The 26,227-nt window shown below is 38.6% G+C and overlaps 1 protein-coding gene across 1 annotated transcript; it reads right to left on the bottom strand.

The window, feature by feature from the left end:
* Positions 1-684: 684 nt before the first annotated feature.
* Positions 685-25,063, bottom strand: ATP6V1B2 (ATPase H+ transporting V1 subunit B2). Its single transcript, XM_065947010.1, has 14 exons — positions 24,907-25,063; positions 17,588-17,643; positions 13,217-13,315; positions 11,911-12,004; positions 11,679-11,756; positions 11,108-11,247; positions 10,672-10,773; positions 10,201-10,298; positions 9,462-9,585; positions 7,341-7,491; positions 5,872-5,954; positions 4,464-4,568; positions 3,021-3,150; positions 685-1,147 (listed from the first exon to the last, which is right to left on the bottom strand). The coding sequence occupies exons 1-14, from the start codon at positions 25,040-25,042 to the stop codon at positions 1,008-1,010; spliced, it is 1,536 nt and encodes a 511-aa protein (XP_065803082.1). The 5' UTR covers positions 25,043-25,063; the 3' UTR covers positions 685-1,007.
* Between the last annotated feature and the right edge of the window lie 1,164 nt (positions 25,064-26,227).

Below are 26,227 nucleotides of genomic sequence, written 5' to 3'. Positions count from 1 at the left end.
AAGATTACCCTGAAAAGGCAAAGAGGTCGAAAAGCAGGACCGAACAGGGGATTTCCCAAAGGCTGCTATCTAACAGAGTTTAAAATATCCATACATTAAATTAACAAATCCATACACAGAAGTGCTTTCTCTTCCCCACTTGCCTTTTTAGCATCTGGTCAACATTCTAGAAACTTAAAACCACTGTTGGCATGTCCAAATGTAGAAAGGATATTTTCTTTTTTTTACTCTTAAAATTGTATCCCAACTCTTCCCAAGCAACAGTTCTATTAATTATTGTAATGATGATTCTTCTTCATGGAAACCCAGCAAGGATCATTAGGACAGGCTATCTTGCTGCTCAGAGCGATGCCGGCAGGGCAAAGTGGCATGATTCTGTGTTACTCACAGGGAGGAAGAGCAGTAAGACACGGGGGTTGAAGCTAATCCGTACCAAAGGGGAAAAGGAGACTCCTTTTCTAATCTATCCATTAGACAGGAAAGAGCAGGCGGGCAGTAAAAACCATCTGCTGAGAGCAGCGGCACAGACCCTGAGGCATACCAAAACCTAAACCCAGTGCTCACGAAAGCCTCTTGGCTCTGAGAAGTGTCTTTCAGACCCCTCTCTTGCCCCTAGCCTGGAGACCAAAGCACTGAACTTCAGAGAGTGATACTCTTGCCAGGGTGGAGAGGGAAGGCTAAGAGACTCCAATAATGAGGACATTAGACAGTTAGGTACACCACTATGTACAAATACACACATCAATGAAAAACTTCACCTCCAACTCTCAGATGCTTTAAAGAAAGCGTTGGAAGGATCCAGGTTTTTCTAAACAGGGGATATTTTAAAGTCTGTTAGCAGTTTAAAACATTGCAACACTGGCACAGTATGTTACCTAGTCTTTGTTTTTAATTACAGGGTAACACAGTAAACTCCAACACAAAGGTGGGGATGGGGGAGTGCAAAAGGAATAAAGAAAACAGAACCAGTACTTCACAAGAGCATCGGGCCAGCGATGAAGTAGCAGCTAATGCTTCGCAGAGTCTCGAGGGTAGAATTCGCTCAGGGTGCTCTGAGGGATCCTCTTCAGCATTTCTTTGGGGAAGATTCGGAGCAGTTGCCAGCCAATGTCCAAAGTCTCATACACAGTGCGGTTTTCATAAGGACCTTACAAAAAATTGAGATCAGATGAGTAAAGGCCAACTACTATCAACTTACCAGAGTTATTCAAAATTTACTCTGTTATGGACCTAACACTGGGAGTGTGGAGTATAAAAAAAAGACACAAATAGCTAGGTCTCCCCGGACTGGATGTGACAGAATTTAGAAATGAGGGTTTAAACAGTAAGTATCTCTGAGAATAAGAGAAAAGCGAGAAAGCCACAGGCGAGACAGCAGTGTCTCTTGATGTACACGCACACATGCCTTTTTCTGATAACTGGGTGGGATCTAAATACATTCCACTGAATAATGGAAACCAGAGTCAGGGTTTTATCCAGGGAGTAACGAGAAAGCTGTTCCCCAGAAAAGAGGCCGACCTGAAGGAGTCTAGGACAGACACATAAAAGGCCTTAAAGGCCAATTAAGCTCCTGAATAAGGCAGTGGTTTTCAAAGTTGTTACTGCCATTATTATTTTTAATAGCAAAATCATCCTTATCCTGCAAGTGAAAGTCATATTTTGGCTAAGGAGTTAGAGTTCTTGGTCCTTATCTCTACCAGAATAGTTGCTATCCTTTGTGGTTCTACATAATTTTTTTTTTTTTTTAAAGAAAACCCAACAAACATATTTGGGGGATTTTTAATGTTAACAAAAACTGTATCAAGTAAACTCAAAAGTGCACAAATCCTATGTGTATAGCTGAAGCATTATTCCAAAATAAACACATTTTTTGTAAGTACCACTGAGGTAAAAAATAGAGTTCATCAGCATTAGCAGAAGTGACAGGGGAGAGACCAAACAACACAGCTCAAAAGCCCTACATATGCTATGTGATTAAAACCACTACAGACTTTTTAAAAGAAGGACAATCAATATAGTTAACAGTAAATTTACTCCTGCAGTGGTATAGAACTGGGGAGACTGGTGAAGACACCAGTCACGGATGATGAGAGAAGGACTGGACCAGGTCTTCGGACTCAGAGTGGACAGAGATCATTGCAGCTTCAACATCACCCAGGAACTTGTCAAAACAGACTCTCTGGCCCCACCCAGTTCTACTGAATCAGATCTGCATTTCAACAAGATCCCCAGTAGATTCAAGAGTATGTTCAATTTTGAGAAACACTGGCCTAAGTTATAATAGGAATAACAACAAAAAAAACCAGAACAGGATGTTTTAAAGGAGAACAATGCAAATTAGTCAATATTTGATAATGGAAAATAAATGAAAAAGGTTAAGAATCCCTAATTCCAGAACCTGGGCTAACCGGGACAACAGTCATGCCAGAGGCAGACAGAAACTGAAAAGGGAGTTAACTGCTAGGCAGGTGGTCAGCTGGGAAAATCCTCTGGTTCTCACCACGCTAAGCCTGAGAAGATCGTGGCATAAACAAAGGTATCCCAGTTAGAAACGTGGGACTAGAGCTTCAGAAAGAGGCTAAAGGCTCATAAACAGGAAGTCAGTCATCAGCGCAGGGGGAAAAGCACAGAAAGAAGTAATCAAGCCTTTGGAAACATTAATAATTAAGAAGCAAGAAGACAGGAAATCAGGAAGATGAAGATAGATGGATTGGAAAAGTCTGAAAGCCCCAAAACCAGAGTAGAGCACTGCAGAGAGGTTAAGAAGAAGTGACAAGGGAGGCAGCAGAGCAGAAGGCTGGTTGTAAGAAGGGAAAGAATAAGACAGGAGACAAATAACTGGATCAAGGAGTTGAAGGCAGAGGGCTAAGAACAAAGACATGGCAGGTGGCTGGAAGAACCTCTTCTCTGATCAAAGGGAAAACTGCATGGAGACCAATGTAAATTCTCTCAGACTAGGAAAGAAGTCCTCAAAACTCCCTAGGATGCTGCTTATATTCATGGGAAAACAGTCATCTTACCCTGAGCAATAAAGTTCCTCTCAAACTTCTGCAGAAATTCCAAGTAAAGAAGATCATCTGAGGTAAGGGCTTCTTCTCCAACGACAGCTTTCATGGCTTGTACATCCTTACCAATAGCATAGCACGCATACTACAGAGACAAAAGCAAAGATAAGGTTTCATAAACGTTAACAATAATCTGGGCTATGGAAGTGTATTGCTATAGCTATCTTCATAGTATTTCACAGTACTTCCAAATGTAATTCACAAAGTTCATATGCAAGTCAGAAAAGACTTTATTATACAATAGTCTCACTCAGAAAGGAGTCTTCAGGCATATAATACATCAACATTACCAACAATGTACAAAAAAATGCTCCCTAAACATATCAATGAGTTTACATTTTGTAAAGCATTTTCATATAACTTACACTATGGGAGAAATCCATCTCTAAATTCTATTCAAAAAAATATTTGTGATATTAGTAGGTTTATCATGCCTATTTTAAGGTCACATGCATTTTCCTTTAATTATGCTTGCTATACAATCTCAGGGCTATAGAGACCAAGGATTTCACAGAATATGTATGTACCCCTTAGTGTTCTGGTGATTGCCTACTATGTTAAACAAAAAATAAGGTAGAATATCCTTTCAGAAATACTGTATAATTACTATTAAGATTACTAATAAAAACTTAAAGTCTTTAGGCCTTGATTTTTTTATTTAAAAACTACTTCATACACTTTGGGAGGCAGGTCTCATGCATGTGATTCTTTTTTCTTGTCTTTAAACTTTACTCGCATCTGAGACTGGAGAGGGGATGGGGTGGGAGGGATGAAGGACCTGAGGAGCAGGTGGGAGGCACTATCTCACTCGGGTCACACAGGTCCTTACAAACTGGGCGGGGAGGGGAAAGGTCTCCTCTTTACTGACAACCGGCAGCTCAGGGAGAGACCCTGGGCCCAGCGCCAGAGGGAGCAGTGCTCCACACTAAAGGGCCAGCTTCAAAGACCTCAGTAGCTATGTGCTTAGTCACTCAGCCATGTCTGACTCTCTGCCACCCTTTGGACTGTAGCCTGCCAGGCTCCTCTGTCCAGAGGATTTCCCAGGCAACAACAGTGGAGTGGTTTGCCAATTCCTTCTCTAAGGCATGTGAATTTTGATCTTTGTCATGAGCATTTATTTATCCTTATGAAAAAACTACTTGGCTCTAATGAATTCCACTGATATTCCAGTATTCTATATTACACTCTTGCTTTGATGGTGGAGAAAAAAGTGATATGGAAAAAAGACAAGAGGTGTTAAGAAAGCAGAAGGAATGAACTAAGAAAGCATTCATCCTGGTCTACGGCCATACCACCCTGAACGCGCCCAATCTCGTCTGATCTCGGAGGCTAAGCAGGGTCGGGCCTGGTTAGTACTTGGATGGGAGAAAGCATTCATCCTGGAGAGCACACACATACCAGCTGGTTAGACACATCGGCGTGATCCTTTCTGGTCATGCCTTCTCCAATAGCAGACTTCATCAACCGTGACAAGGAGGGCAGCACATTAATGGGTGGGTAAATCTTGGGTAAAATGGGAAGGGAGAAAATATTATATTTAAGTACAAAATTCAAGCTTTACTAGTAGTAAAGGATTGTGAAACTCATTATTATTATTATTTAAATTGGATAAAGCTGCTGCATTTGTTTCCTAGATGAATCCTAATATCTTTTCCTGATAAGGAAGAAATATTTTAAAGCTTAAGACTTCTTTTGAGAAATCAAATCCAAAATGTAAAATCTACAAAACAGTACAAGATTATATTTAAAAAACTGAATTTTCAAAATCTGTCTGTAATATCAAATCCAAAATGGTTCTGAACTCTCATCAAACAACACATAAAAAGATTAAGTTTCATCAAAAAGCTCATTATTAGAAGCTGGCATCTATTAAAAACAATTAAAAGATTCCATTTTTTATTCCTCAGCATAAAAAAGAATGCTATCTTGCTGTTTGTGACAACATGGATTGACCTTGAGGGCACTACGCTAAGTGAAGTAAGTCAGAGAGAAAGAGATATAAGAGAATTATGTATAATGTATAAAAAAAGAGAGTATGTACATCTCACATCCATGGAGTCTTAAAAAACAAAAAAATTGTTGAGCTCACAGAGAACAGATTGGTGGCTGCCTGAGGCAGGGGATGGGGGTGGGAAAAATGGGTGAGGGACATCAAAAGGTACGTGATAAAGTCAGTAAGTCACACAGATGGAATGATCAGCATGGTGACTACATAAGTTAATAATGCTGTGTTGTATATTTAAAGGTAGCTAGAAGACTGGATCTCCAAAATTCTCATCGTAAGAAAAAACACTAACTATGTAAGGTGACAGATGTTAACTGGGCTTATTGTAGTGATTATTTTGCAACGAATACAAATATCAAACCATTACACTGTACACATGTGACTATCAATTATACGTCAATTAAAAACAATTAACAACAAAAAGGAGAAAAATCTGAAAAATCTATTTTTATATTAGTAACAAAATTGGTGGCCCATACTAATTTTTTTTTCCCATACTATTTTTGAATAAAGACCCAGAAAAAGCTCTTTGAGACAACAGATTCAACTTTAAGACATAATAAGGAAAGTGGAAATTTTTTTTTTCTTTTTTTTTCGGAAAGTGGAAATTTAATTCTTAATTCTGGCAGTCTTTTCCACACTAGATTTTAGTATTACAGAAATGACAGTTTCACAGTCATATTAAAAGCAATTCAAATTGATATTTTCTAAATAAATAATTCCTAAGAGCAAAGTCAGAGACACTAAAGAATAACTGAAGAATAGATGTGTAAGCTTATAGCACTGCATAAGTGTTCATACCTGTCTGTTGTGTAGCTGTCTGTCCACATAGATCTGCCCCTCTGTAATATATCCAGTCAAGTCAGGGATCGGGTGAGTAATATCTACCAGAGGAAGACATCTGATGTTAGTTACTGTCCATCTCATATAAACAAAACCACAGGAAGTTATCTGTACTACTTAAAACAGTGCTATATAAAATAATTTTCTGTGATGATGGAAAAATTCTTTATCTGTGCTGTGCAGTACGGCAGCCGCTGGTCAAACGTGGCTACTGAACACATGAAATGTGGCCACTGTGACTGAAACACTTTATTTCAAAACTTTATCTGACTTTAATAAAGTTTAGGATTTAAACAGACAACATGGTTAGAGGTTACCACGATGGCCAGTTTAACTTACCTGGTTGCAACACCAGTCAGATATGTGCTGACACAAGTTAAATTAGCTACATTCGTAAAATGTACTATTTCTCCAAGATGCGCTGCCTCTCCCTCAAGTGTAAACAATGTTCCATTTAAACACAAAGTTTGCGTGCAGGATTTGACCATTTGATGTATACTGAGACAGCATTCTTCCATAAATCATCCCAGATGGGCACCCAACATCTCAGCACGGGAAGCACGAACAGGCTAAACCAGTAAAGCAGCACTAGAGGCAGCCCAGACCGGCCCCGCAGAGCGAGGCGCCCCGCAGCCTGTTCACCCAGAGCAGCCCCGCCGCTCCTTCCTTGGGACAAGTCACTGTCACGTCCGAGGCACCGCTCAGACTGCCTGGGTTCCAAAGCCGCCACCTCCTATCTGGGACACTTACCTCCCTGTGCCTCACAGGAGGCGGACACCTCAAAGTCACCATGAAGAGTTACTGAGTCAACATCTACAGAGCACTTGAAACAGTGCTCAGTTACAGTTACTACTGTTTCTGAAAAGATTCTGTGAACGTATCTAAAACAAACAAACAGCTGAGATAAAGAGAAAAAGACACTAACATAGGGGAACGCTGAAAGTCTCCCCCGTGAGCTACTGCGCAGACACCCTGGCAGGCACTGCACTGCGTACTTACGCACATGGTGAAACCAAGTAATGTTTAACAAGCCTTTGCCAATCATTCTACCTCCAGTCTTGTGGCATTTACTACATGTGCTCTTTATCTGGCACTTAAGCCACCTTAAATTACTGGTGCACATACATAATATCCAAGTAGAATGAAGAGCTCATACATTTAAAAAAAATTCCTTACATCTGGACCAGTGTCCTGCAAATAGCAGACACTAAATTCTAGCTAACAAAAATTAAAGTTACAAGAAAATTTTTTCTACTAAAGAATAGTAATTATAGGTAGCTTTAAAATGAAAAAATTTTATTAGAAACAAATCATTAGGTAAACTCAACTCCTGGAGCATACTCTCAAAATGATAGATGATCCCCTCTCTTGAAGTTAAAGCACTTACAATGATCAGGCCTGCTATAATCCAAAGACGCAAAACTTACCATCGTTTGGCATGGTGAGAATAGGAATTTGAGTAATAGAGCCATTTCGACCTTCCACTCGACCAGCGCGTTCATATATTGTGGCTAAATCTGTATACATGTAACCTGGGAAACCTCGTCGACCAGGAACCTCTTCCCTAGCTGCTGAAACCTGACAGTGAGTCAAGAAGAACAGTATCACACACCAGGATATGAGAACTAACGCTTGGTCAGAACACGTTTGAATAGGCCAAATTACAAAGTCAGATATATCATCTTGTTCATTTTAAGTACTGTCTCATTTAGAAAAATCTAGCAACAAAATTTCAGATTATTTTATAACAGAAATGTTAACAACTGAGGACCAGAAGCTTTCTGTTAAAATCATTATTGCCATAACAAGAATCTTTAAATAGCTTGCCAGAAAAAAATCCAGCTTGCAATTTTATAAATCAAAGGAAGTCCATTTTATTTATTTTTATTTATTTATTTTTAGGAAGTCCATTTTAAAACCAAGTGAACATTCTCAGTTCACAAGATTTATTTCATGTTATGTATCCTGCAGATTTACATAAACTAACTCTGAAAAAATCAAAAGGGAAAAAAACCACACACATAAGAAACCATTTGATGCATCTTCTGTGTGTGTGCTCAGTTGCATCTGACTCTGCAAACCCACAAACTGTAGCCCAGGCTCCTCTGTCCATGGGATTTCCCAGGCAAGAATGGAGTGAGTTGCCATTTCCTTCTCCAGATATACTTTACATACATCATTTAATTTAATCCTCACAAGAACTCTAATGAAGAAGTTAATATTAACCCCAAATTACAATTGGAATCAAGGGCCACATAATTTCTCTAGATCACTGCACAAGAACAGTAATAAAAGGTCTTTCTCTCAGAGACATGCACACTAGAATATTATGTATACATATTAATCTACAACCACTAAGAACCCGAAAGCATGAAGCCCAACTTCTAAGGGCTACTTTGGCACCTCCAAGAGTATGCTCCATCAGAGCTACTCAAACTGTGGCCTGCAGACCAGTTTTTATCAATGTGGCATGCTGCAGTCCATGGGGTCACAGTCATACATGACTTAGCAACTGAACATCAAAGGAGATCATGTAGAAAGTAAGATAAACATATAGAAAACTTAAGTGGCTATCTGACAAAATAGCTGTCTGTTGAATGTAATAATAATTTTTTAAAAAGGGCCTTTAAATTGTCTTTCCTAAAAATTTTCATTAATACTTATTTTTACTGCCTTTTATGTGAGTATTTATGATGGATGGGAGAAAAAAGTCCTTCAATGGAAAAGCACCAAAGCAGAGTGAGATATGGTGACAGATCTTAGGGAATTTTAAGAACCTAGATATTTATATAGCATGTCTCTTCACAAGTCTTTTTCTCTTTCTTACATACTTAAAAGAGCAACTCACTCAAAATTTCCTAACGTGCATGAGAATACACCCTACACTTCTGGATGCTAGAATCTTATACTGTTTCTAAATACTGAGTTTTCTGAAGGGAAAAAAGTTCTGAAGAGGGTTCTGCCAGAGTATAGTCTTTATTTATGTAAATATATAAAAATTTATGTCACTGAAAATGAAATTCTTGAAAAGGGCTAAAAATGGACTGTCCGGACGGAGACAGAACTTCCTGGTAGAGTCGCTGATTAAATAGCTTGCATGATTTACTCTCTTTAAGAATCCAATCTTTTTTTTTTTTAATATTCATTCATTCATTCATTCATTTGGCTGTATCACATCTTAGCTGCAGCACACAGGCTTAGATGCTCCATGGCGTGTGGGAACCCAGTTCTCTCACCTGGGATCGAGCACGCGACCTCTGCACTAGAAGGTGGGTTCTTAACCACTGGACCACCAGAAAAGGTCCTGGGAATCCAGTCTTCATCAATGGAGATAGTGACAGTATGATAAACAGGCTAATAATTTAAATCTCATCTTCAATCATTTCAACTAGGCTGACAAAAATAGCATTTTCTTTCCTGATTAAGGTGTTACACTAATATATGAATAATGAATTTTAAAAAATGATTTATTTAAAAAAAAATGAAAACTTGCAGAGCAACAAGATAACCCTAACAAGATAACCTACTGTAATTAAGAGAAAAATTACCTCTCGAAGTGCTTCAGCATAAGAACTCATGTCTGTTAGGATAACCAATACATGTTTCTCACACTGATAGGCCAGGAACTCGGCCGTGGTTAGAGCCAATCGAGGAGTGATAATTCGCTCAATACTGAAATGAAACATTAAGTACTATGTCACTCAGACAAAAAGGCCAAAAACAAAATGATTCCGGAAATAATAGTACAATCTCCCTTTTAAAGTTTTACATAAACTGAGGAAGGTGAAGAAATTACTTCTTTATAATTCTTAAGTAAGGCAGAGTTCTTTTATGTATTTACTCAGTGCTACACAGCTAAATTGATTATTTTATAAATGTCCCACAATTTCTCAGAACTACATAGTTCTCAAAATTTAGCAAGAAAGGAAGCGAGAGAGAAGGAGAAAGGAGGAAACAACAGGGGCCAGATTTTACAGGTAAGAGGAAAAGGTCATCTATCGAGTATAGGTCATGTTCTAAGTAACTTATTATCTCATTTAATATGCACAACTCTGTGAGACAAGTATTATTTATCACATTTTACGAAAGCAGACATTGAGCTTCAGAGCTTGAATAACTTGCCCAAAACCAAGTAACTTGCAAAAAGCAGAGCTGGAATTTACATATGGTTATCTTATTTCTAGGCCCATGAAGGCCCATTGTAATGTTTTACCTCCGTAGTCTAAGGTAATATTTTTGACCAGAAGCCTGTGTAAACAGAGAGAAACAGCGTATTTGTTTACTTACGTTGGGTCATTAGCCAAGTTCAAAAACAGGCAGACGTTGTCCATTGAGCCATTTTCCTCAAAGTCAGATTTGAAGAATCGGGCAGTTTCCATGTTTACCTAAATGGCAATGGCTTCGTCAGTGCTCAGAGATGCAAGAGTCTCAGTTATTTCTTTTTCTTTTTTCCCCCAGCATTTACTTCTAATGAAGGCCAAGCTATAGATATGCACTGTTCCTTCTTTTAAAGTTTCAGGTACTCCCAAAACATTCACAAAAGCCAAGAGAGTAAACAGTCAGCTTTGGGTACAAAGAGAAAATTATTCTTATATTCCAGTCAACTGCTAAATACTAATCCATGGTTTGCCCAAAATGCCAAGTTGAAAGTTCTCTACCTGTAGATAAATTAAATGATACATGTGTATTTTTCTACACTGTTTTAAAAACATGAGCAATTTTACATTTCATTCTAAAACAGAAAAAGATTATACTTACACCCATAGCAGCAAATACAATCGCAAAATTTTCCTCACTGTAGTCCACTACATCTTTGGATTTTTTTACCAAACCAGCCTGGCGACAGATTTGAGCTGCAATCTGATGGGGAGTATAAAAGGACCAAGTTGAAATCTAAAATAATATTTTCTGCAACAAAATAACCTTTATCCTACTTCTGGGAATTAAATCATAAATGAAATTGGAATGTCTTAAAGGTCTTCCCCTAACAAAATTATTCTGTAATTTTTGCAAAGATTCCTGAGTAAGGAAGAAGTCAGATACGCATGGATAAGAGAGTCAATAGAGCTGGATTATATAAACAGTAACACTGGGTACTTACCTTGAAAATCCTTTATCTGGTTTCTCACTAACAGTGAAACATTTGGAGATCCTTTCTTCTTAAACTTCTGATCAAACAGATTCTAGTTCTCACCTCATTGTGCGGTAAGCCAGCAGCAGAGAAGATAGGAATCTTCTGCCCCCGAGCAATACTGTTCATGCCATCTATGGCCGAAATGCCGGTCTGAATCATCTCCTCTGGATAGATTCGACATTGAGGGTTGATTGGCTGGCCTAATGCATTTCCAAAAGAGAACATTTCAGTACATCTACATATTAAGACTACAGTCATATAAAGCATTTCCTTCTACTCTTAAAAAATGAGTTATTTTTGAAAACGGAAACTTTTTTGCATTAATCTTTTGTAGATTCATAAATTATACGGTGTAGCAAGAGAGAAATCCTAATTTCAAAGCCATTAGGGCTCCACTACTTATATTTCAGATATATCCTAGTAATATTTTACAATATCTTGTAGTATTTGACGTAAAAAATTAAGATAAGCTCTGGGAAAAATAAAATTACTAAATAATTAACAAAATAACTAATTAAATATGAAGCATGATGGTTATTTACTTAAGTATCATAAAAATCACCCTTTCTCTGACAAAGGTGTAAGACAGATGCTATTCCCCCTAAACACCAAGTCCATTTTCTGTCCCTACCCATGATGTCAAGGAAGTCTTCAGCCAGGACAACAGGACCTCTGTCAATGGGTTTCCCCGACCCGTTGAACACCCGACCTGTTAGACAACGGCAAGACAGGACAGAGAGCGCGATGACTCAAATGTTCACGTTTTTACCCATGTTTCTAAACATTCATTTAAAAAGACTACATGGAAATACATCAAAAAGGAAACAGATCTCTGCTCAGAATGAATAATAATATCTGTTTACCAAGCATATCCTCTGACACTGGCGTTCGGAGAATATCCCCCGTAAACTCACAGGACGTTTTCTTGGCATCTATACCTGAAGTCCCTTCAAATACCTATCAAGAAAGAAAGGTAAACAGAAGAGTAAAAGAAATTTGATCATAAATGCTTAAAATTTATTTGCCTCTTAAATGGCCCTTATAAAGTAAAATACATAAATGTATATCCTACTTTTAATATCACTAATGAAGAAGTGTTCATGGTGGGTGATGAACTAGACTTCCACCTCTTAAATAACCAGGGTCATGCTTGCAGGCCAAACCTATCAAGCAAGCTAAGAATGCTTTTTTTTGTTTTCACAGTTTTAAAGAGTGGTTTTTCTTTTCTTTTTTTTAAAAAAAGGGTAAGAAAGTGTAAAGACCATGCAACAGAGGAGACCTAAGAATAAACCTCACAAAGCCTAAAAAAATCTATCTGGCCCCTTACAAAAATTCTGCTGACCTCTGCTTTAGATTACTTTTTAGTTGTTATTCAGTTGCTCAGTCGTGTCTGACTCTGCAACTCCATGGACTGCCGCACACCAGGCTTCCCTGTCCTTCGCCATCTCCTAGAGCTTCCTCAAACTCATGTCCATTGAGTCAGTGGTGCCATCCAGATTACTTTTTAGGGCAATATGTTATTCAAGAAAACTGCCACTTTCTATAGTCAGTAACATTAAAAACTAACTAGACTTATCAGAGACAATTTAAAGATACAGATTCAGATCTTGTTTTGGTTTCAATCCACAAGCTGTGAATTCTGTTTTTTTATCTCTTTCCTTCTATGTGATTATCTGCTTCATTTTACCAATTAAAAAAAAAAAGCCATATTACCAGTGGAGCTATTGGGCTAGAATGCACATAGGTGGCAGACATTTGGCAAGAAAACAAGAAAAATTAACTTTCTTCCGTCACAGTCAGTAATCAACCTCTAAAGAGACAAAGGGGTCATATGGTAGAAATACATCAGACACATACCATTTTATTATAAAATAGGCTTTGCATTAGATGGTCTTGTGCAACTGCACGCTAATCTAAGTGTTCTGAGCACCTTCAATGGAAGTTAAGCTAAGCTGTGATGTTCAGTAGGTTCTGTGTACTAAATGCACTTTCAACTTAAATGGTATTTTCAACTTACTGATGGAGGTTTATAAAGATGTCACTCCACTACTAAGTCAAGGAAGATCTGTATACTTATGTGATAATCACCAGAAAACATAACTGGTGTTTCTTATGCTTTTTTGTGATTAGAAAAAGTTCAACTGTCCAGATTTTTAAAGTAATGCTTACCTGAACCACAGCTTTGGAACCACTAACTTCTAGAACTTGCCCGCTCCGCTTCGTCCCGTCAGGTAGTGTTAAGTGCACAATCTCAGCATATCTGGGAAACTAAACAGGAAAAAAACAAAGGCTCAATAAACCAACGTTTTAGAAGCCCAAATGCTCTATAGGCTTTATCATAGCACACATGCTTGTGCAACCCCTACACGTGCCCTATACATGCAGGTATATATCAAGAGGTTAAAATATCCTCAGGTTGTTTAAATCCTTAAAACACTCACTGCTGGCACACATTCTGGCAAACACAGCAAAACGTATAGAAAAAAGAATCTTAATTCTATGGAAACACGGCAGTTAATTTTTTTTTCTTCCATGCATATTTTTAGGTTCTCAGACTATAGAGAGACGGTAAAACTAACAAATAACTACGTTCCCTCTACTCAGTAATGATGCTTGCCTCTGGGCTGTGTGGTCACCTCGCGCTGTCGGGGAACAGGAATAAAATGCAGCTAAACAATAAAATAATTACTCCTTATAAGTAATGCTAATATACCTCCCTCAGTATACACTTCTCCTAACTAGAAGTGCATTCCTCTAGTCCATTTTAATATTTTAAATTGCATGTTTCCAAAAATATACTGTTAATGCTTCATTTACCTAAATGGTAACATACTAAACATATCATTTTGCAATTTGGTTTTTTCCCATTTGCCCAAATATTTGGGGTCTGTCATGGTAATATTTAAGATAAAATCAAGTGATATTTTATCCAGCTGTTCTTCTACCACTGGTGTTCAAGGTTGTTACAAATTTATACTAGCACAAACATACTGCTATGGACTTCCTCACATGTGGCTCCTCATTCAAGTGGGCCTAAGTTTCCCTAAGGTATTTAGTTACTTAGTGGCAGGTTACAGATTGTGTCCATTTTTCTGTGAGATTACTCTGCAAAGGAGTAATCTTTACAATTTCCTAGTAGCATAGAAAAGTATCTTTTCCCTACATCTTTGCCAATCTTATATTACCAAACTTTAATTTTTACCATTTTGATAAAGAATTGTATCTTTCAATTTGCATTTTTCTGATTCTATTAATACTAAGCATCTTGTCATGCTCACTGACAATTCTGACTTCACTTCCTGTAATTGGTTTATTAACATATTTTCCTCACTTTTCAACTAAATCTGCTTTTAGACAAGTTTCACAGATTCTGAATATTAAGCCTTTTCCAAGTATCTGCTCCCAGTCTGTTTTTTTTTAAAATATTATTTATGGTAATCTTAATCATACAGAAGTTTCTGCAATAAAATGACTTGTTTTCCTTTATGATTTGCCTCTTTTTTGTAGGAAAACCTTCCAATCTAAAGTCATAAATAAAAATGGTCTTCTGTATTGCCTTCTGATAGGTTTTTCATGTTTAGGTCTTTAATCCATTTGGATTTATTTCTGGTAAGTAATTGCATTTTTCTCATTTTTCTTTTTTCCATATAGGAAGCCAAATGCCCCAATTTTTATCTACTGAGTAACACAATAGCCCCCACTGACTTGTAATGTAGCCTTTATCATTTACCAAGTCAAATTCTCAGGTGTGAGAAGAGCTGGTTTTAAGAATCTTAATTTTGTTCCACTGAAATGCCTGCTTACTCCTGCACCAAATCTTTATTATCTGCTCCTAACTGATTTTGTCACCTGGGGAGAATTCTGAGTCTTTTCACTCATGGGTGTGGAACCTTCTCTTATTTGAAGTCTTCTTTTACGTCTTTCAATAAAGTTTCACTGCTGCTGCTGTTAAGTCCGTTCAGTCATGTCCGACTCTGTGCGACCCCATAGACGGCAGCCCACCAGGCTCCCTTGTCCCTGGGATTTTCCAGGAAAGAACACTGGAGTGGGTTGCCATTTCCTTCTCCAGTGCATGTAAGTGAAAAGTGAAAGTGAAGTCGCTCAGCCGTGTGCGACTCTTCGCGACCCCATGGACTGCAGCCCACCAGGCTCCACCATCCATGGGATTTTCCAGGCAAGGGTGCTAGAGTGGGGTGCCATTGCCTTCTCCGGATTTCTACAGACTGATCTTCTGTATCCAGCAACACTGTTTAACACCACTGTTTCTAATAGTCTGTCCACTGAATGACTTGTGTTTTCTGTTTAATCATAGTGCCAAGAAATGATGATAGTTGTGCCTTTTCCTTTTTAATCCCTATATCCCCTAATTTCTTTTTCCCACATCACTGGTTAGGGTTCAAGCAAAAGAACCAACAAAGATGGAGAGTGGTGGGGACAGCGGACCCCCTCACCTTGTTCCTGACTTAAATGGGAATGTTCCCAAAGTTTCCCCTTAAGGATGCTGTTGGCAGTAGGTTATAGTGGGCAGCCTTTAAGAGGTTTTGAAAGTCTGTTATATCCCTTATGTCTAAAACCACGCTCTTTTTCTTCTTCTTCTTTTTTTTTAAAGAAGCAAGTAATTTTATCAGATATATTTTTGGCATTTACTGAGAATAGCATAAACTTTCTCTACCTTAATCTATGAATGACCTGAATCATACCGACATTTTCTAATATCAAATCATCTCTGTATTACTAGGATAAATTTTACTTTGTCATAATTCTGTTGACTTTTTAAAATATACTCCTGCTAATATCCAATATGTGAGCATACATTTATGCTCACATTTTGGAATCTATGCCTGTGAGTGAGAATAGCTATACTGTTTCTTCTCTGATACTATCTTTTGTCTGGTTTAGGAATGAAAGATGTGCTACCTTCAGAAAATGAGTTAAATATAGCAGTCTCCATCATCATCTATTCTGATACAATTTGTATAAAATTATCTATTCCTGGATCCTATGCATATGCATTATGGCATATAAATGCTTACAACTACATAAGCTTTATTTACCAGTTTTTCCTCAGTTGGAGTCACACCCCAAACATTCAATAAAACTTTCTCAGCTTTCTTAAAATTACTTCCTCCAAGATGTTTTCGAAGTTCTTCCTGTTACCGACTCTCATAGTATCTTGTACTTACCCTTCAGAGCCCTTACCAATTAGATATTTACATATTTGTATTGTACATTTTTGGTGCTGAGTCCAACATTTAATATAGTTGAAACGTGAATATTTTTAAACTGTTTGAAAGTATATTTACTAATATGCTTCATATTTTAAAAATATAAGCCCCAATTTTATCTAATAAAAAGTATGTAAAAAAGAATAAAGGACAAAAAAACAAATAATGTTTTCAGTATTTTCTCAAAAAAGATAAGTGTATGCTCCATCCTTTCACAAAACATTAATGGGTATCTGCATATACATTGTACAACTTCAGTGCTACATACTGAAGCTCTGAATCAAACTCCATACTAGCATGAAGCTATGGCCAGGAGTAAGCTACATGCTTAATCTGATTTGTATAGGTACCCTGTCATGCATAAAAATATTAACTTAGTGATAAAGCTGAACAGACAATGCACTTTGCACTCTTTTAGGAAATGTCTTTTGATTGCTTTCTGCATCTAGAAGGGCCACATGCCAAACGTACTTTCATCATTACTTCTCTCAACAAACTAATAAATGTGTACCTTTCCCCCAATCCACTCTCAACAATAACCAAAGCAGAATCACTGAGCATATTACACAAATAATCTCCTCTGAAGATATTTTAATCACAGAACTCAGGAGACTTCACCCAAGGTACTCAATTATAAACTATATTACGTGCCTCTTTTTCTAAGATAATTCTTATTATATAGGTGTGGCTAAAAAAAAATGTAACAAAAGAGTCTTTCAACAAACTGAGTAAGTAAAAGCTATTCTTTACTTTATGGTTTTAGTCACTGTTGAGATAACCTGTTTATTCATTAATTGAATACCAGTGTCAGGCCCTCAAAGATAAAGTTTACTGTTTATTCATCTAAAGACCTTAAAATTTAGTAGAGAAGATAAAACATATATGTAACAAGTACTTATAATACTTGGTAGTCTATGACAAGAGCCATAAGATACTGTATATCTAATATCCTACAAGTCATAAAACATACTTACAGATATTACAGTTATTTCCCTAATAAACCTGTGAGGTTTTTTTAATTTAAAATTTTAATTCATTAAAAAATAATTTAATTTTATTAAAAATTTAATTTTTTTAAAAAATAGAAATTAAAAATTTTGCAGATAAGGGACTCAATGCCACAAACAGAATCCACAACTGATCCAGTACTAGAATCCTATCTTCTGACTTCTGCTCTAAAATTCTTATCTCCTATGTAGCAATGACATTCAGACCAAGGAATGGCTTAAAATTTGTAATTTTTAATTACAAAAAATTACAGTTTTTAGTACTGTGCTTGTAACTGCATAAATAGACGACAATGACAGTGTATTACCTTAACATGATCTAAGATCACTAATGGACCATTAACTCCTGATACTGTCTTGTATGCTGGAAAGAAACAGAAACAGTCAGTGCCAATCAAATAGGACAACAGTCTCCATTACCACTCTGGTATTACCAAAAATCCTCTGCTTTGTCACATCCATTATTATATGGAGCACTCGACAGTATGAAAGTTTTCACTGAATTCATAAAATATGCCCCCATCTGTACAACTTTTCATAATTCCCCTTCATTCAACCCAAACCATGTTGAATTCTTACTCTAAATCACACTGCTTCAAGGACCCAGGCTACAAAAACAAAGGCAAAGAGAGAGAGTTTCCGAGAGTCCACAATTTTATGAGGAGGAGGGGAGTTAAGGGTTCTAACAGAGGTGTTCAGAGGATCTGTGGAGCATGGGGAAGACAATGCAGATGTTCTTATTTAGAAGAGAAATGACTTTATAGAAAAGGTGGCACTTTGCAAAGTAGACAGAGAAGGGGAAGGGAACCCTTTTTAAGCAAAAGTAACAAAACTCATGAAAGTAATCTGAGAAAAAGTAGTCTGTTAAGATACCATTAAATGGTACCATAAAAACTGTGAAAAAAGAGCTTATGAAGGGGGATAAAAGGCCAGAAAACATACAAGTATCCTATTTAAAAAAAGTCAAATGTTACTGTCATTGTAGAAGCTTATATTTTCTATTGCAAAATATGCATAGCAACAAGCTACCCAAATCCCTCATTTTAGAAAAGATGCAGCCATCGGTGAACCACAACACAGCTCCACACATGCCAAATGTAATTAACAATGATGATATATAAATCAGAACTCAGGAGAGCAAATCCAACAATATCAGAATTAACAAAATTTCATAATCAGAAAAGCTGAAAAAACAAATGAAATAAATAATTTATAAGAAGCTGTCAATCAGTTGGGAAACTTTCACTTGTGTGATTTCTTATTTTCTGCATGAATGTAGATGTCCAAGAATAAGGAAACCGTTTAAACAAGCAGTCTGATCACTCAAGGAGCTTCAGAATTTAAAAACCCAATTTCTTTAGCCAGGGAGCAAGTGCTCCAGTACAAACAGGGAGCGCGCAGGCCAGTGCCGTCAGGAACACTCGTCTCATTCTGAGGACACTGACCTCCTGACACCGCATATTCGCTTGAATACATTTATGACTGTAAAGCTCAACAGAGGTCCCTAAGTGCTCTTTTTTACTTTTTTCAACATTAGATAAAAAGGAAGTCACAACCTGAATGGATGTTCATGTAAACAAGTTAACCATGCCTCCAAGATTTTCCCCAATGGCTCAAGTGGTCAAGAATACACCTGCAATGTAAGACACACAGGAGATGTGGGTTCGATCCTTGTGTCAGGAAAATCCCCTGGAGGAGAAAACAGCAATCCACTCCAGTATTCTTGCCTGGGAAATCCCATGGACAGAGGAGGCTGGTGGGCTACAATTCATGGGGTCGTGAAGAGTAAGTAGGATATGACTGTGCACCCAAGCAAGCAAGCAATTCAAGATTATTAGAAAGATCTCAATTATTATATTTTCTACTACTTTTATGGTAATCCTCCCGACTCTGTTTTGTTTTTAAACTTTTTTATTATAAGACTACTGGGCATACGTGGAAAATTCATCATCCGGTAACTATATCTAAAGCACAGATATCTGGAGGGAAAAAAAATAATAAATAGATTCATTAAATTATGATATGATTAAATCATCGACCAAATAGACAATGTGTGTAATAAAGTCAGAAAAAAAAGTTGTAAAATATACTTTATAATTATTATTCACATTCAAGGCTGTACAGCCATACATACAACAACATGGCCCCAAACATGAATTCAATCCAAATAATTCATATATTAGATTTTAAATAACACAGACTGAACTAGAGGCCAACAATAGCCAGCAAATGACTTTATATAAGAATAAAAATACAAAAGCGAATATCCTAATATCACTGCATTATTTGTTTTCATAAGTTCTTTTTTTAATTTATGCTTTGCCTGTAGATCACAGTCACAGCTACAGACCAGGTAGAGAATATTACAAATGTTATAACTGACTGCCACCAACCTGAAAGACAGTTAACATACTACTGATTCATCCTCCCTACAGTTTTAAAACAACCTAATACTCTTAGAAATAATTCCTACCCCTGAAACAATTTCTTCCTTGTTCTTATTTTATTTTTGGCAGTGTCACCTGGCGTGAGGGATCGTAGTTCCCTGATTGGGGACTGAACCCAGGCCAGGGAGTTAAAAGTGCACAGTCCTAACCACTGGACCATCAGGAAATTCCCTGATGTTTCTCATTTTTTAAGAATACTTTTGTATATAATTTTGAAAATACTTTTATTGGCATATAGTTGATTTACAATGTTGTGTTAATTTCAGATGTACTGCAAAGTGAATCAGTTATATACACACACACACACACACACACATTTACTCTTTTTAGATTCTTTTCCTCATTGTTCTCATTTTAAGATTCCAAATATTGATTTTCAAAGATTTTCTAAAATTGCTATGTGGATATGCAAAGTGAACTACATTAGAAACACATTTTCTTAGTACCTGGCTGTTCAAACACTGACCTTTTCAAAAAATTTAACAGTTGGGAACAGTGGGCCAGTGAGGGTAGAGGAATTCAGTTTTGAGATTTACAGGCAACTGCTGACTATAACATCAGTAAAACGCTTCAGGTTCTGAAATTCTCTTTACTTTCTGGGCCAGATTTGCAACTTTGAATTTTTAACCTCTTCAATAATGATCCTTTAGAATCTCATGTTTAAATTCAAGCTCATTCAAAACTATGAAGTTTTGCCAGTCACAAGACAAAAGTATGACCAAGAAAAAAAAAACCCACTAATGATTGCTTTTCCCGGAAATAGTGAATCAAGTTGATTGCTACTATAGAAGACAAGATTCTACTTCACCACAGTCTCGAAATTTAAAACAATGTACGTAGCCTTCAAAAAAGCCAAGAACCATTCAAACTGATTAATACCAAAACCACCAATAATATTTCATGAGTACTTGTCAGGAATTCTTTTTTACTCTCCATAAAAGGTCTATGAGTTAATGAATATTATTCCAAGTTGTTCTTTTTCCCCCCAGAAATTAAGTAACTTCCCTAAGGATCTGAACTTATATAGTCCACCTCCAGTCACTTTTTCTTTAACTCTGTGCTACAGCTCAAATTCTAAAACTGAACTGGTGCTTTTCTGTGGTCTGGGACATTCTTGTATCATTACTGAAAAATAATCTTTCTCCAATTAGACAAGTTAAAGCAGAAAAGGTAGAAACTGATGGAGATGTTTCAGCAGTTTTCTCTCCCTGGTAAGCACCAGGAGACCACTTCAGATAAAAAGCAGCGTTTAAGCAACATGCTTGATTTAAATTAAAGTTAGATACAAAAGAAACTAATACATGGCATAATCCAAACTAAACAAAACATATCACCAAAACAAACTGCTTCACACTTCACAGAGCATCTGCAGATAGGCTACTTTGTTCCAGTTCACAAGGAAGCACTGGGAGGTAGGCAAGGCTGACACAGATTCCACACTTAAACTACATCTCTGAGAAATCTGTTACTAAATCAAAGAGACACGGTTAAAATTATTTTTGTTTGTGCCTCCTTCTCCTAATTCTAAGTTTGTACTTTATAATCCTTAGTCTCCAGTATAATTTAAAAGTATGGAGATAGCACAGTTCCTAGCATTGGACTACAAACAGGGAGAAAACAGTTTATATACAAACTATAGCTCCTTTCCATAATAATAAAATGGTGGGGGTGGTGGACAAGCAAAGAAAACGACATCAAACACCACCTTTCATCTCTCAACAACATTTGCCCAGCTTTCCTTCCTCATCATTAATGGGCCTTCCCAGGTGGCACTAGTGGTAAAGAATTCACCTGCCAATGCAGGAAACATAAGAGATGTAGGTTCGAATCCTGGGTCAGGAAGATTCCCTGAAGGAGAGCCCGGCAACTCACTCCAGTATACTTGCCTGGAAAATCCCAATGGACAGAGAAGCCTGGTGGGCTACACTCCGTAGGGTCGCAAAGAGTCAGACACAAGTGAAGCGACTAAGCACGCACGCACACCTCACCATTACTATTAGCAGCCCAAAGCAGAGACAACTGTTTATAGAGTGAAGCTGCCAAAGACATTAAGCTGTTCTTGAAAATAATCAAAATCCATTCACAAATTACATAAATATGCCTGTGTTTGACAGTAATAATGACCACTCTTCTCCTGAAAATTCCAAACAAATAAGAACTTGGGTCTGCAGGAAATGATTAGAACTTCTGACAACAAAGCAGACATGGTTACATCTTTGATCCTGAATATTTAGGGGGGTGATAAATATTTAGACAACAACATTTTAAACCCCAAATCTACAAAGGTTTTAAGAAGCATGTACTTGGTCAGATGACATCCTCTTCCTCCTACAGGATACGAGACTGTTCACCAGAACACTACTTGATGATTGTGAAACTTTCAAAGAGAAAATTCAACAACCATTGCACAATATGGGATCTGGTCCTTCAGCCTCTACCTTATTAGCAAAACAAAACCAGAACAATCATCATCTATTGTGCAAGAAAAGTAGGGACCCACACCTTGCATGGGGCAAGGAGACAGAGGTTCTAGAAATAGGGCAGGCCAATGATTCCTTTACTGGACTTTTCACTGAGGTTAGGTCTGCTTTGTGACATAAGAACTGCAAGACAGGAGGATCTAGGATCTCAAGAAACAGGAGATTAATTCAAAATGCTTAACATCCAAAAGCTCTACGTGTATTACTGAATCGTGCTCAAAGTGTAAAAGAAAATCAAGTTTTCTTTCCTTGTGACTAGAAATTCAACCAATGTGCTCAAGATTATTTCAAGCCTGCAGATCTCATTTTCCTGACCTTGTTAACAGCCCCACAATTCCCAAATTTTTCAAAACCAGCTTCCTATTTGTACAGTGGAAGTGCCAATATTCCATTCCTTTATTCAAAAAACACACATTAAATAACTATAACTTTTCACTTAGGATGGTAACATCTTTAATTAGAAAAGTGACAAAATTAGAAAAGTGACAAGGTTAACCAATATTTATTCAGAAGTGATTAAAGCGTTAACCAGAACCAAGAATGTGGCAATGTAAGAAAAAAAATGACATTCAAATGCTGTTAGCTGTTAGCATAAGTATGGTATCATTTGTGCTTTTTAGAATAATCCAGACACAGAAGGAAAACTCCAATCAAGTACCCCAACTCTCTACTCCGGTTCCATCCACATTAAGGATTCAAACACTAAATTATCAGAATAAGGAGTTTAAATGCAAGCTACACAACAATTACAAAACAGAATGCCTCTTTATGTGTGAGCACTGGACTAGGCACTGAGGATAAAATGGATTCCTGAACCACAAGGTTTCAGTTTTAAGCACTGTGTTGCAATCTTGTATCTTGTCAGGAGGAATCTCATCTCCTGAAGTTCTTCAGCCAGGCTAAGCACACACAGAATGTCCAGAAATCATACTCACCTCCCTTAAGAGCTCAAAACCTTACTCATGGAGTACTCTTTCAACTATGTTTCAGTTGATACTCTGAATTGAGACCAAGTGAATAATTATATGGAAAAATGACTACCGCCTCTTCTAATCTTTTCCTAGAAGCACCACTAATGTCTTATCTGTTCTACCCAAAAAACATCAAAGCATACAAATGCAATTAGTGAGAGTATCTGTAATTGTTAGGCACAAACGTATTCTTATGAATGTAACTTCTACCAATTTCTTGAAATATTTACTTCAGCTCACACAAACTCCCAACAGGCATTCTCTAATGCAAATAATTCCCATTATAAAAAGCACATGGTTGGGGGGCAGGATAAATTAAGAGTTTGGAATTAAAATGTATAGACCACTAGGCAATAGGACATACTGTACAGCACAGGGAACTATACTCAATACCTTGCAATAACCTACAGTGGGAGGGAATCTAAAAAAGGAGACACACACATACACACACATATAACTGAATCACTCTGCTGTCCACCTGAAACGAACACAACGTTACAGATCAACTATATCTCAAAAAAGAAAAAAGAGCACATCTCAGCAAACCTATGATCAAGTCCTTCCTTTTCTTCACACTGCAGTGCTGTCACATGACCCAGTGACTGATCAGGATGGGATTAGTCAGGAAGAGAGCGCCCAGACTGAAACCCTTCATCTGAAATTCTTTTTAACCGAAGAGCCACCCACAAATAGGCACTCTGGCAATTAACTAGTGTTGGAAAACATCAGGTGCTTTCCTAAATTGTAGAGAGTCTACTTTCAGGGCTCATCCCCAATGCCTAAAGGTCTGATGCTACACATTGGTACTGTTTGGTAATCAAGAACCATTTCTTTTGGAATTGCTGAGCAGCCCACTTAAGCCTGGTTATCAGGATTTTTTCACAATAACCACATTTTAAACATGCTTCTGCATAGTTTTGCATATATTCTACATATACAGGCAAAACTGCTTGTCTTCCCCAAGACAACCTTGCACTCAAGTTAATGGTAGGAAAAAGGTCCAGCAGGAATGAAGACATCTGGAATTTTCCTGCTTTGTCAGTAATTAGGTGTCTAAAGCCTGGCAAGGCTGTCTCTCTCAGAACCTTAGGCTTCTCGCTGTAAAATGAGAGGGTTAGACTGGGATGACCCGCGGGGTACTTTTCAGCTCTGGCTTTCGCTGGTTTCTAGGTGTCCTCCTGCGGGGCTGCCTCTCCACCGAACAACATCTCCCTCTGGCTGTGGGCCTGACCTCCATCCGAGAAAAGCCTGACCACGTCAGCGACGACACTACACCATATCCCTCGGCAGGAGCTCACAACCTGCCCTGAGGTCCACACCCGAGGCAGAGGGATGGGGAGGGGCGTTCCCTCGACCCTTGCAGATCCAAAAGAGGCCAGAAGATCAGGATGAGCGCTGCAAGGAGCGGCCTTGCCTCCAGGACAGGAAGCAAGCGCCTGAGCATGCCTCAGCCTCGTGAAGCTGCACAGGGTAGGGCAACAGCCCGGAGCCCACCAACCCAGGAAAAAGTTCCCGATGGTGCTCTTCCCCTTAGCCCACCGCTGGCACGGAAACTAAGAAACACTGAAAATCTCCTTCTAGAGAGAGACGCGGAGGTCGGGGTACAGGGGCGCGAGACCGAGAAACAACCCACCCCACCCCACCCCACCCCACCCCTCTGGTTAAGCAGGTGAGTGGGAGCAAGGGGCTAAGAGCAAAGACAGGATTCGAGTTGCTCTCTGATACTTACTGAGACGAGGCTGGGAGAGGTAGTTCCGGCTAACTGCCAGCGCCTGCTCTCGAGACCCAGCCAGGGGCCCGCTGGTGGGTACCGGCAGCTCAGGCGCGGCCCCGTTCACGATCCCCCTCATCGCCCGCAGCGCCATCTTGTCTCCTCCGTCCCGACTGGCCCCGCAGCGGCACCGCGCAGGCGCAGATATAGCTGGGGCGGCCCGCTCCCCGCTCCGCCCATGCGCGCTGGGGAGCCCCCGCCCCCTTGGCTGCGCCCCGCCCGCGGCCTCGTGACTTGGGCTCCGCGTGGGCGGGGCTAAGCCCGCGGGCTGGGAGAGGAGCTGACCAGCGTGCTGGGAGGAGGGCTCCCCGGCAGCGAGAGGCACCCAAAGAAAGGTAATACTTAAGGGAGAAAGAGAAGAAAGGAGGGAGAGGGAAAAAAGACAACTTCATACAAGAAAAAAGTCAACAGTCATTTCCTATCGCTGAATGAAGAGACCCCAAGTTCAAAAAAAAGAGAAACACTTTGAAAAACAATATAAAACCTATTCCGTTGAATATTAACATAGGGCACTCTGTGCCATCATTTTTCTCACTTTATTATCTTCCTTTCCAACGTATTCGCTCACTTGACCATTCAAAAAGCATATTGGACTGTTTCAGAGTGTGAAAGACAAGCTGTCGTGTATTTGGAAAGTATTTAAAGGATAGTGTTGGAGGGAGGAAGCCAATTCTGACTCCATGTCGGAAACTGTTTCTTTGATTTGCTTTTATTATTATGATCATGTTCAATGGCTTGTCGGGAGAACCCTGCCCCTCTGCTTGACTGTAAACTATAAGTGCCTTTGTTCAACTTGCAGAGACAGAGTTTGTCCCTGCCCACCTGTGAACAGAAGAGATTAACTCACCCCTTCCAAAGGCTGGCCATTCCCTTGGAGATGTCTTGCGAGACTGAAGACCCTTTCGCTTTACTTCACCACTGCATCTCCCGCTCTCTTCTGCCTTTTGACTTTAGTTACTCATTGCTTCTTTCTGTCTGGTCTATGAAAGAACCCGCCATCCGGACCCCAATAAGATGGTTATTTTGAGGCGCTAGCCTGCCATCTTCTTGGCCTGCCAGCCTCCCAGTTAAAGTCTCTTCCTTGTCTCAACATTTCCTCTCTTGCCTATGGTACGGGCGAGCAGAGAAAGCTTGGGCTCGGTAACAATAGCACTAATGCAGGAAGGAGTAGTTGGCTGTAGAAGGTATCTGTGAAGGCTTGCTGCCTGAGTGTCTGGTTGATGGTGGTGCTATTTACTGGGTGGGACAGAGAGAAGGAAGTGAGGAACATTACTGATGG

Source organism: Muntiacus reevesi, chromosome 10, assembly GCF_963930625.1.
Source record: "Muntiacus reevesi chromosome 10, mMunRee1.1, whole genome shotgun sequence".
Lineage (NCBI taxonomy): Eukaryota > Metazoa > Chordata > Mammalia > Artiodactyla > Cervidae > Muntiacus > Muntiacus reevesi.
This window is presented reverse-complemented; position numbering and strand designations above follow the sequence as displayed.